The 12,796-nt window shown below is 37.2% G+C and overlaps 1 protein-coding gene across 4 annotated transcripts in view; it reads left to right on the forward strand.

The window, feature by feature from the left end:
- Positions 1 to 12,796, forward strand: part of LOC122564914 (endoglin-like) — a 133,958-nt gene that overhangs the window by 112,961 nt on the left and 8,201 nt on the right. For 2 of the 4 annotated variants that reach the window (XM_043720379.1, XM_043720380.1), the window contains exons 16-18: positions 475 to 567; positions 5,283 to 5,396; positions 6,773 to 8,674. In XM_043720379.1, coding sequence (XP_043576314.1) covers positions 475 to 567; positions 5,283 to 5,396; positions 6,773 to 6,891 — 326 coding nt within the window. In that variant the 3' untranslated portion in view covers positions 6,892 to 8,674. Of the gene's footprint in view, positions 1 to 474; positions 568 to 5,282; positions 5,397 to 6,772; positions 8,675 to 12,796 lie in introns of those variants that run through there. The other 2 variants (XM_043720381.1, XM_043720382.1) reach the window with 2 other exon arrangements.

The following is a 12,796-nucleotide window of genomic DNA, read 5'->3' on the forward strand; positions in this document are numbered from 1 at the left end:
TTGGAAAACTTTTATTTTCATACAAAGCATTATCAATACATAGAGCATTTTTCTATACAATACTAAAGGCAAAACTATTTCCTCAGCAAAAACACCACCATTTTGAAACGCAGTTCTATGCTGTGATAAGATTTTCACACTTCATGTAGACAAAAGAGCCAAAATGAACTGAATGGCTTATCTCAAGAGTAATTATTTTTGTGATGCAATTAATAATATTTTAAACTTGATTAACAAGGAAATGTTCAATTCAGCCAGGCAATATATGGGTGATGGCAGTAGTTGCATCATGTGACCACTTTGTTTTAAAACATTTTACTTGTTCTATAAAATCAAACTGAAAATATTGAGATCTTCAGAATTAGTAATTTTTAAGATTACCATGTAGTAATTTATTGCACTAAGGCTTGTAAGGTACAGTTAGAGGACAACATTGTTAATATTAAAATAATATAAACATATTTTATCTTCTAGTTTGTCCCACATTCCCAGACCCCTCCAGTCGAGAGGGCCCAGCTCCCACAAGTCACCGACCTGACGGCCCAGACCTCATAAGTCACAGGCCAGGTTAGTCAGATTTGAAACAATTCTTATATGGTGGATGATACATTGGTTTATTATAGAAATGTTAAATTACTTCTAAGGGCAGGAAAGCAAGTTCAAGAAAAGTCAGTTTTAACTCTTGCACCTATATAGGTTATTAAAATACAGTACTTGCTGTTATAAATTACTCTGATATGTGTTAGCTGGCTCATGATATTTCATGTAACTTGATGTTATGCAGTATTTGCAGACTGCCTTTTTGCCATTTTATCTTTGTTTCACATATCTCTTTTTGTATTCATCTATTTACACATCTATATAAAACTATACACCTAAAACGTATTTCTTACTTTCTCATTTCTGACTAAAATTCTTGGCATGTTTCAAAGAAAGTATTAAGGAACAAAAGAATTCTGCAAGAACACTAGTCAGTTCCCAGTTAAATCCCACTTTGGCCTCACTCCTACCTATCTGCAACCTCCTCCAATCATGCAGTTCTTCCATCTATTTGTTCTTGCATCTTGTGCATCCCTGCTTTTAATGGCTGTGCCATTGAAGGCCTTACTGTCACTAAGCCCCTTTACATCTCTCTAAGACATATGAACATTTGATTAAGAGAAGTACACAACTTGGTCTCTAGAGTCCGGTCTGCCCTTCAATAAGATCGTGGCTGGTCTGATTACTCCATGCTTTGTCCATCCTTAATACCTTTTTAAACTCTTGCTTATCAAAATTCTATCAACCTCTGCTTTCAAAACATTCAAAGACACTTCTTCAACTGCCCTTTGAGCTCCAAAGATTCAACTCTGAGACAAAAATTCTGTTTATGTTAAAGAGGTTAACCTTAATAGTCCAATTTCTAGATTCTCCACTAGAAACATCCCTTCTACATGCACTTTGTCAAGGTCCCTCAGTCAAGTCGCTTCTTACTCTTCTAAACTCCAATTGATACAGGTTTTGCTTACCATTTCTCATAACCTGCCCATTTACAGGTATAAGTCTAGTAAACTTTCTCTGCATTTGCATCCTTCCTTAAATAAAGAGATCATTACTGTACACAGTTAAACAGTTTGGTACTGTACTCATTAGAATTTAGAAGGATGAGAGATAATCTCATGAAAATTTATAGGATTCCTCACGGGCTTAATAGAGTAAATGCTGAGAGGAAGTTTTCCCTTATGGAAGAGTCCAGGACTGGATGGGATAGCCTCAGAATAAAAGGGCACCAATTTAAGACTGAGATGAGAAATTTCTCCTCTGAGGATTGAGTCTTTTGAACCCTTTGTAGAGACCTGTGGGAGCAGAGTATTTGTGTATATTTAAGGCTAAGGCAGATATACTCTTGATCAGTGGGGAAATCGAAGGTTATGGGGACAGGGCAGAAAAGTGGAATGAGGAGGGCCAAATCAGTCATTAGCTTTTAGAGTGGTGGTGCAGACTCAAGGGAGTAAACAGCCTACTGCTGTTCCTACTTAGATGTGATTTAGTGGTGTCCTGTATAGTTGAAGCGTAATCTTCTGCCTTTTGTACTCAATTTCCTTTGCAACAAACTATAGCATTTTATCAACTTTCCAAATTACTTGCTGTGTACCTCCTTGATGGTCTCTTGCAATTTATCAGATGGGACACCCAGATCACTGCATCTTACTATTTAGATAGTATGCTTCTTTCTTATTCGTCCTGACAAAATGGACAGTTTCTCACTTTTCTTTCATTAGACTCTTTTTGCCAGATCTTTGCCTACTCATTTAAACTATTTATATCTCTTTTGTAACTTATGCCCTCTTCAAAACTTACTCTCCCACCATTAAAACTTAACTTTTCTACCAAGCTTTTGATAATTTGTTACAATGTGACTTGCTGTTAAACATTTCTGAGATGCATCTCAACACATTTTGCAATGTCAAAAGTACTGAAGAAATAAATACAAGTTGTTCTTATAAAGGATGCTTGGTGTTTGTCTCTGAGCTGTGTGCATAAGATCGAGTGGATGATATACATATTCATTGTTGTCTTGCTCTGCCTCAGTTTCTAGTTCTTGGGTGTCTAATATGAAAATATTTAAAGGATTACATTATGGGGGGGGGGGGTGTGGAGTACGATTTTGTGTGCCTGCAGTATCTGCAGTTGTGAGACAGTAAAATGGGACGGGGGAAGGAGGATTAAGAATGCAGAAACCTACATCATTCATTCCTGCATTGCAGCATGTTGTCAAGTTCATCAACATCCTTTCCCAAGCTGCCAGGCCCAGTACTATCTCTTCCATGGGAGTTTAAAAAGTACAGATTTTCCTGCAGTTTCTTGCTGATGCCGCAGTCTGCAAAAACAAAAGAATGAAATGTATTGCATCCTACAATATGATGAGGCTGTCAAGGTTAAATAGCCCCTGGTGATTGAAAGATATGGATTGAAATTTGCAACAGTTCTGTGACTAGAAGTGAGTTATAGCCTGTGATAGTGTTTACTATTAAATATTTTTACTAGGTAGATAATAGTGTCACAGTGAATTGAACAATTGATGAAGCTGGTGTTTAATTGAATTGAATTACCTTGGTCATATGTACTGAAATGAGTACAGTGAAAAGTTTACAAGTCATCACTCACAGTAACACCTTAGGTACCAAGATACCCAGGTACAGAATCTTCGGTACAAGTTCTTAGGAATAAAAACTAAAAAAAAATTAAAAGTCCAACATTGCCGATTGTAAGAATAAATTAGAAAATAGAGAAATAATAAGTTCAGAACAATGGTCTTTCCAACCCAGTCCACACTGGCACCTAGCCTTCAGCCTGTGCCAGGCCTTCACTCCAGATGGCACTGGGCTTAGATTGGATGAGATATACCCTTTGAATACTTAACTCACTCACTTTGATAAATAGTGTTAGTGCATTAAGCTACTTCCTGTACTGCATTAATGTTCTTGTCGTTGACCTGCACTGCTACTTCCATCCACTGCCTTCTGAACTTAGGAGTTACTCTTTCTCTGTCTCTTGTACCATGCCTTCTAATGCAGCATCAGAAAATTTGGGTGCACTTGTTCGCATGCCCAGTTTTCCACTAAGTGTTATACAATTTAGTTTACATAGGACTCTTTATCATCACACTGCATCTTCCCTTTTGAGGGGTGCACTAGCCTTTTTCAATAATGAACAGCTATGCTGATGTGGCAACGAGTGAATAGAGTAATTAGCACTGGATGCACACAGCAATCATGTATTGACTACTGGCTTACTATTGTAATATGTTGACTGTATTGCTATGGACAGTTGCAGGTTAATTGCATACAATAATCCCCATATCCTTTTTTCACAGTTTCATGTAGTTTGATAAATTTTGTAATGTCATATGTTGGCTTTGGGGCCAGAATAGCGCACGCACATTCACTCAAGCCACCAAAACTTAATATCCCTCTGGAAATATGTTGTTCTAATTTAAATATTAAAATTCTTTCATTTCTCGAGCCATAATTTGATGACTACAAGTGAGGTTAGAGAATTGGCTAACTAGTAAACAGAGAGGTAGGATAAGGGCAATTTTATGATGACAAACTGTAACTAGTGGAGTACTAGAAGGATCAATACTGGACCCATAGTTGTTTGCAATATATGTTAATGACTTGAATAAGGTAAATAAATATACTATTGCTAAATTTGTGGATGATACAAAATAGGTGGGAAGGCAAGTGGTGAGGATGAAACAAAGGGTCTACCACAGAGGGATTTGGAGAGATTGTGAGTGGGGAAAAACTTGGCACAGGGACTATAATATGGGAAAATGTGAGGTTATGCACTTTGGAAGGAAGAATAGAGGAGCTAAATATTGTTTGAATGGAGAAAGCTGTAGAGGGATTTGGGAGTCCTCATGCATGAATCTCAAAATTAGCATACACGTTTAACAGATAATAGGAAAGGTAAATGAAATGTTGGCCTTTATTTCCAAGGGAATAGAGTATACAAATAGATAAGTATTGTTCTGTGAACGACTTTGGACTCCTTAACTGAGGAAGGATGTATTGGCATTGGGGACAGTTGAGAGAAGTTTCACTAGGCTGATCCTAGATATGGAGGAGTTTTCTTGTGAAGAGAGATTAAATAAATTTAGCTTGTACTTATTGCACTTCAGCAAAATGAGGAGTGACTTTTATTGGAACATAAAAGATTCTTAGGGGGTTTTACAGGGTAAATATCGAGAGAATTTTTCCTCTTGTGGTAGTCCAAGATCAAAGGACATAATCTCAAAGTCAGCTGGTTAGGACAGAGATGAAGAATGTCTTCTGAGGGTATAAATTTGTATAATTCTTTACAGCAGAGGGGTGTAGAGGCTGGGTTGTTAAATATACTTAAAGTTAGAATAGTCAAATATTTAATCAGTAAGAAATTAAAGGGTTACGGGTAAAAGACAGGGAATTGGAGTTGAGAATCAGACAATCTGGATGGGCCAAATGCTCTACTTCTGCTACCACATCTAATGGTCTTATTTTAAAATAGCTCATGTTTGAAATGTTAATGCTGAAAAAATTCTTTTGATGAGTTAAAACAGTTATATGCTGTAAAGAAAGCTATTTTGCAGTAATATGGATATTTTTGCAAACCTAGTTTCCTAAAACCAATAGTGTACTTTCTACTTAACATTTTGAATTTAATGTGTATGTTGCTGTTTAGAAGACAAGAATATTTTACTTTAGCCTGTAATTTAAATTTTGTAACCTGATTCTAATTGAGCCATTGTTATGTTTTAGAACTTCCCGTGTTCCAGGGACTGGGAATGTCAGCTGCTTTAGGAATTGCATTTGGTGCATTTGTCATCGGAGCATTACTGATTGCAGCTCTGTGGTATATCTATTCACACACGCGTGAGTACCAACTTCATAATTTATTACTAATACTACACAAACTGATAATTTGACCTTTTTACCTGTAGTTTTTGCTTCTAGTTTGCTACATTCCATCTCTGATTTTCAGAAACTAAAAGCCAGATTTTCAAAAGCTGCTGGAGCAGCATTGGTGGCAGATAGGCTTGGAATTTCCCACTACTGACTGGAAAGCTGATTTGGTGGAATATTTTCCAAAGAGAATGGATCTGAAAAGCCACTGCCTACAAGCAACAGGTTGCAAATAAAGATAAATATTATCCTGTCCTGGGCTCCCTGTGATGGCCAATCAGAGAAGGCCACCTCCTAATGGCAGACTGGAAGGTGAAAGCTCCAGTAGACTTTAAATCCCCAGTTGTTACAATATAGCCAACTAAGCTGCAGCTCAAGCTGCTCTGTGGAGGGTTACCCCTTCCATGAGGCTGGCCTGTCAGTTGTAGGCAGTATATTTCAAAAAAGTGATCATAGCTTATCTATAATTGGAGGCACATTCGTTCTCTCCTATCTACATTAGCAGCTCTTGTCTCAGATGTATCACTGCTGGAAGGAATCCAGTTGGCTCTTCAGCCCATGTGCACCATCCTTAATTGGATGGTGACAATTAGCTTGAATCACTAATTGGCATGCCACTCATCAGAGATCTACATCAGGAATTTGGAAGTTCTCGGTGTTGTCTTTCTGAGGACGTTGTTGAGGCCACTTTTGGAGCTCTATGTACAGTGCAGTGTACAGTTTTTGGTCGCCCTATAAGAAGGATATTATTAAATTGGAGAATGTTCAGAAAAGATTTACCAGAATGTTACTGGGACTGGAGGGTCCATCACTTTTCTGCCCAGATTCCAGTTTGTGTTTCCAGACTGGGTTTCCTTCCACTTACATTTTTTTAAAACCATACATTGTTCAATCTGTCTGAAAGTTATATTTTAAAACTGTTAGTACCTTTGAGGCACATCCCTTTAAATTTCAATTAAACATTACTTTATTGCCTGTTTCCCTTTTCACCCAAGGCTAACTTATTGTGCAAGACAGTGTTGTTAGGTGGATGATTACATTTAAAACAAAATTTTAGCTCACTTCACTAAATTATGCATAATCAGCTCAATATGAAGTTGGCTAGGTTTACTCCAGTAGCTAGGTTTTAAGTCTAAACCAAGCTGCAAAATCAATTCTAGTCTTTACTAAGCTTACTAGTAAGTGTGTGTTTGTATGTATGAATGAATGAATGTTAGGTTAAATTAGCACTGGTCGCAACTTTTATGGAGATGAGTAAGGAAACACTGTAAATATGTATGAGGTCTATGACACATAGTCATGCTGGTAAAAGTTTGATTACTAGTTTGCCTATTTCTAATTTGTAGGTCTTTCTGAAAAGCAGCAGCCTGTTTTCGCTAATCCACCTACATCTGAGAACAGCAGCACCAATCACAGCATTAGTAGCACTCAAAGTACCCCATGTTCTACAAGCAGCGTTGCATAGCCATCATCTACAATGCTTTCAACAACACTGACTAGTTAAAGTATGTTGTTATATAGCAACTACCTTTTTTTTGCAAAATGCTCTGAATAACCTATGGTGAATTCAATGGTAAAACATCTTTGAAAGTGATTTAACAGCTGCAAAAAGAAACCCATTTTTAAAGAGAGACATGTTTGGTGGCATTCCAGTTTACCAACTGCAACTCCAGTAGCAACTCTGCCTAAAAGTTGCCAAGCATCTAGAGAATAACATTATCAGTGACTACGACACAGGTGATGCCTTAAATTACAAGGATAAACGTCTAATTGTTTTATGACTATTGTTTGAAGATAAGGCTGGAATAAGCCATGAATATTCAGGTATTAGTGTATTTTTAATATTTAAGTACTAGTTTAATATTGTATGCAAGGGTTTAATAACTTTTTCACTCTTTCTCTCATGAGAGATGATGATAATGTAACTATACGGGTGTGCTTTGTCAACAGTGGGTGACAGTATTCACTCCTATGTGGAATGCAGCCATACTAGCCAAAACAAGAAGTTGAGAAATTATGACTTAAAGGGTGATTCCACAATTGGAACTGTGACCAACCGACTTTGACAGGACTTCACTTGAGAGAACTAGGCTGCTGTTTTTGTGGCTTACATCTTTGTCCCATGCCCATTTCAGTACAGTTCCCCAATAGGAGACTAAAAACACAATTGTGACAATTTTATCGAGATATCAACTGAATATAGCTAATGGAAAAGTTTGCACCCTGCACACAAACTGCAGTGTCACTAGTAGTAACATTCTTCTTAAAAAGGGAGAATTGAAGATCATGATGAACTAAGTAACAATTAAGGCATGTTATGGGGAACCAAGAAAAAGTAAACCACTTTTACAGATTTTTACATGTGCCTTTTATGTAAATGCATGTCATGAATAGAGCTTCTAACTACAGAATTATTGAACTATTACTGCCAGGAACCCTATTATGAGAACAAAACGAAAAAGCCTGATTTGTTTACTCTCATTCGGAAGTATATGTTCAGAATTCCAGCTGAAACTTCAACTGTCCCTTTTCTCCCTTTGAAATATTGGTTGAATTCTTTTACCTTGATTACTAGTGCTCTTAGATGTCACCACTACAGCCGACCCTTCCAATAGGCTGTGTTTTTATGGTATCAGTAGGTTTGTCTGATATATTTCCAGTTTTGGAACAAGTATATTTAAAATGCCTTCTAAAAGGAAGAGAACTGTATGGTTCAATCTAAGTATGATAAGAAATTAATCTTATCAATGTATTATAAAGCCTATTGATACAGTTATATAGAAGAATACAGCGCAGTTATGATTTGAGTAACCTGTTATCTTTTTAAATCATTTCTGTTTCCCAAACACTCTACGGTTTTAAGGTCTTAAGTCATAAAGTAAATCAGCATGGAAAAAAACCCCTTGGACCATTGTGTCCATGCTGGTCTTCAAGCACCAATTCAATCCCATTTCCCGGCATTTAGCCAAAAGCCTTGTATTCTATTAGCATTTCAGTTGTCCAGCTAAATCTCAAGATGTGAGGGTTCTTATTTCTACCACCCTTTCAGGTAGTGGGTTCTACATACACTATCCTTGGGAGGATTGGGGGCCAAGAAGAGAATGTTATTCTTCAAAATCCCTCTAAATCTCCTCCCCTTACTTTAAATCTATGAGCCTTGATCACTGACTTCTCTTCTAATTACAGTCAGAGATATATTGCACAGAAACTGACCCTTTGGTCCAGCTTGTCCATTGCAGACCAGATATCCGAAACGAACATAAACCTTTCCTATTCATATACCCATCCAGATGCCTACATGGTGTAATTGTACCAGCCTCCACCACTCCCTCTGGCAGCTCATTCTATACACACACCACCCTTTGCCTGAAAAAATTACCCCTTATGTCCCTTTTAAATTTTTCCCATCTCACCCTAAACCTATGACCTCAAGTTCTGAACTCCCCCAGCCCAGGGAAAAGATCTTGCCTGTTTACACTATCCATGCCCCTCATGATCTTATAAACCTCTAAGGTCACCCATCAGCCTTCGATACTCCAGGGAAAACGGCTCCAGCCTCTTTAGCCTCTCCTATCGCTCAAATCCTCCAACCATAGCAACATCTTCATAAATCTTTTCTGAACCCTTTCAAGGTTCACAAAATCCTTCCGATTGGAGGGTGACCAGAATTGCACGTAATATTCCAAAAATTATTTCTATCTAATGTATGCCTTTCATAATTTTGTACTTTAATCCAGTCTCATTTCAATCTTGGCTGGTCTAAGGAAAACAACTACAGCCTATCTAGTCTCTTCTTCAAGAAGCTAGAACTCTTAATTCAGCTTAATTCTTAATTGAACTTTAATGCAGCTTTAAAGTTGAGAAAAACAACTCGCCTATTACCTATTAGTTCTCCACTTTGTGTTGATGTCACTTTCGTCAACCTTTCTTGAATACTGGTGATCTTCTTTTGGGTTACCTGCTATTCAAACAAATTTGATCTCTCAATCTCGCTATTTTATTATTTAAAAATGTTGAGTTATGCATGTTATTTGAACTTCATCACACTTCAATATTCCTACTAAATTTTATAATGTACCTACATGTGTATTGCAAGTTTCTACTTTGTCCTTTAAGTGACTGAATGTGAAACCTATTTTACATAAAACTTACACTACAGAATTAGGCCAGTTAGCAGGCACAAACCCCCACCCACCCTTAATTATTATCATTTCTCCTGTGTGCTTACCTAGTTTTTCCTTAAATACAAAATACTATTTTCCTGAACTAACAATCTGGGAAAGCCACATTCTTACCAGTCTTTGGATAAAGAAGGTTCTCCTGATTTGTCTGTGCAGTAACTACTGTTTTAATTAGCTGCATTTGTGGGCTGTCCCACAACCAAGCATAGCTACCCTATCAAGTCTCTAAATACTTCTAAAGCATTAGGTTCTCCACATTGCTGGGGAACAAACAGCAGTTGTTATCTATATCCAGAGGGCATCCTAGTAAAAGGAAGGCTGTTTCACAATATTTTTGTCTATGTTGAGTTTTTTCCTTTAATTTTAAAATGTGGTATTTTTAAAAAGTTTTAACGTTAAATTGAACTTTTAAAACTACATTTACATTGCTGGTAATTGCAGTTGTCTGCAATTTGGAAGCAGAAATCATATTTCCCTCGATAAATGGGTGAAATGTCAAAGCAATTTATCATGATCCCTAATGGTTGTACAAAAAGTAACATTATTGAATACTTAGTTTTCTTAATCACTGAGAATCCTGAAAGATTGTAGTGTTAGCTTTGTATCTTTGCAAAAATTTAAAGATTTGTGCCTTTGAGCAAAATATTCAAATCAATTTTGATTTTGTTAATCAAAAATATATTGATTTTTTGTTTCCCCCAGGGGAATAGCAAATGTTACCCTGTCATCTAAAATTTTTATTAAAATACTTCTAATTTGCATGTTTGTCAACTAAATAGATTAAAAATTTGAAAATGGAGTATGTTGAAGGATGTACTTTTTACCAGAGGATGTGTTGACTTACAGCATCTTCATTTGCCAGAGTATTCATTCAAGCTATAGTACTCCTTGCAGAAAAAATCTTAAATGTTCTTGTTCTTCTATAAATTGTGTAGTTTTATGGAAGTTCTGATTCTATTTCTGTATGTATTTTCTTAAATTACGAATGCTTTTAATGTCTTCGAAGAAGACATTTATTGACCTGTATGTCTTGTATGAGATATGTATATTATTGTCAGTATTATAAAGTTTATTGTGGTTATTCATAATCAAAACAATTAATCATGTAAACCATTATTAAAACATTGAAAACTGGAACTGAATGGAAAGTGTTTTGCTGAAGATCAAGTACACCAAATGTTCGAATCTGAATTATAGTTTGAATAAGTTTGCCACGTGTTATGCATGTGTCATGCCTCACTGAGTTAGTACATTGGATCTCAAGCCTTGTTATTTCTAAGGTTGTCACAAAAGTTAAAGACTTTTAAAAATAAGTTGAATTCCCCAACTTACCTGACTTTCAGACCTAGGTGAATGAGACATAAAACCATAGGAGTTGAAGTATGGCCATTTAGCCCATTGAGTCCACTCTGCCATTCAGTCATGGCTGATGGGCATTTCAAGACCACTTACTCACACTCTCCCCATATCCCTTAAACCAGGTTTCTACTTATTGTAAGTACATAGATCCTAGCTACAGGAAAAACAATTATGATGGTCAGCATAAAACTACTTATTAAACTCTGATCCCCTTGCATGTACATGCACACATGGAAAAAAAAATGTTCTGGACAGAGAAAACAAAAGCAGTTCAATTATCTCAGTTTACAGATCTGCTGAGATGGTTCTTATGCTAATCAGAATATTGCTTCTCAAGTTGTCTTCTTTCAGCTATTTTCACAGTAGACACAGGGGACTGTTTCACACTTATAACAATTCTCTGACTTATGAGTCATGGCTTACAGTAATGCTGGAGGAATTTCTCCAGGCTGAAAGTAGCTGTTAACTGCACAAGACAGCAAGAACTTCCAGGCTGGAAAACTAGGGCCCCAAACTGTTCAGGAGTTGAGAACCAATCACATGGTGTTTGGCAGGCAGAATATCTTTGTTTTTGGTCTGTGAACTAGTAACCTGTTGTAAGGTAACTGAGATTCTATTTGTATACAACCTTTTGACAGCAGCTTGTTTGTAAACCACACTGCTGGAACTGTAGCTGTGTGAACACTGTTTACAATAACTGTTGTCAGGTCATTGCAGTAACCCTCCAGACATCCTTGGGTTTCAAAAATGTTCTATACCCACTTCAGTCCACAAACAAATTGAATAGGCAGGGAGGCAAAAGATTAATAGTTCAGAAAAGGTGTCATCTGTCAGTGCAAGCTTGGTGGGCCAAAGAACCTGTTCCTGTGCTGTACTTGCATTTCTCATGTTATCTTTACACAAGTCAAGTACCAAATTGTGGATAGTGGGAAATGAATGGTGAAGAGTAGGTGAAAAAAATTGCTAATGTAATAATCTTGGTCTTTTGATGTTTTGTAACGTGTGGGACATATGGACAAAATGGATAAAAAAAACCCTTGGTTTGATGAAGGAAGAGGGACAAGTTGAAGCTACATAAAATTTTAAAATTACTTTGATCAAGGTAAGTGATTTCAAAACAATTGCTTGCCTTGATCAGTTTTTAAATAGGCCTAGGGTATAGGTTTGCTCGCTGAGCTGTAGGTTTGATATCCAGACGTTTCATTACCTGGCTAGGTAACATCATCAGTGGCGACCTCCAAGTGAAGCAAAACTGTTGTCTCCTGCTTTCTATTTATATCTTTGTTCTGGATGGGGTTCCTGGGGTTTGTGGTGATGTCACGTCCTGTTCGCTTTCTGAGGGGTTGATAGATGGTATCTAGATCTATGTGTTTGTTTATGGTATTGTGGTTGGAGTGCCAGGCCTCTAGAAATTCTCTGGCATGTCTTTGCCTATCCTGTCCCAGTCGAAATGGTGGTTTTTTTCTTCCGTGTGTAGGGCTACGAGGGAGAGAGGGTCGTGTCTTTTTGTGGCTAGCTGGTGTTCGTGTATCCTCGTGACTAACTTTCTTCCTGTTTGTCCTACGTAGTGTTTGTGGCAGTCCTTGCATGGAATTTTGTAGATGACGTTGGTTTTGTCCATGGGTTGTACTGCGTCTTTTAAGTTTGTTAGTTTTTGTTTTGAGAGTGTTGGTGGGTTTGTGTGCTACCAGGATTCCTGCGTAGGGCTACGAGGGAGAGAGAGTTACCTGCGTATACAGAAAACCGACAAACACTGACCAAATACTTAACTACACCAGCAACCATCCTAACACACACAAACGAAGCTGTATCAGAACACTATTCCAACGA

Source organism: Chiloscyllium plagiosum, chromosome 30 (genome assembly GCF_004010195.1).
Source record: "Chiloscyllium plagiosum isolate BGI_BamShark_2017 chromosome 30, ASM401019v2, whole genome shotgun sequence".
Lineage (NCBI taxonomy): Eukaryota > Metazoa > Chordata > Chondrichthyes > Orectolobiformes > Hemiscylliidae > Chiloscyllium > Chiloscyllium plagiosum.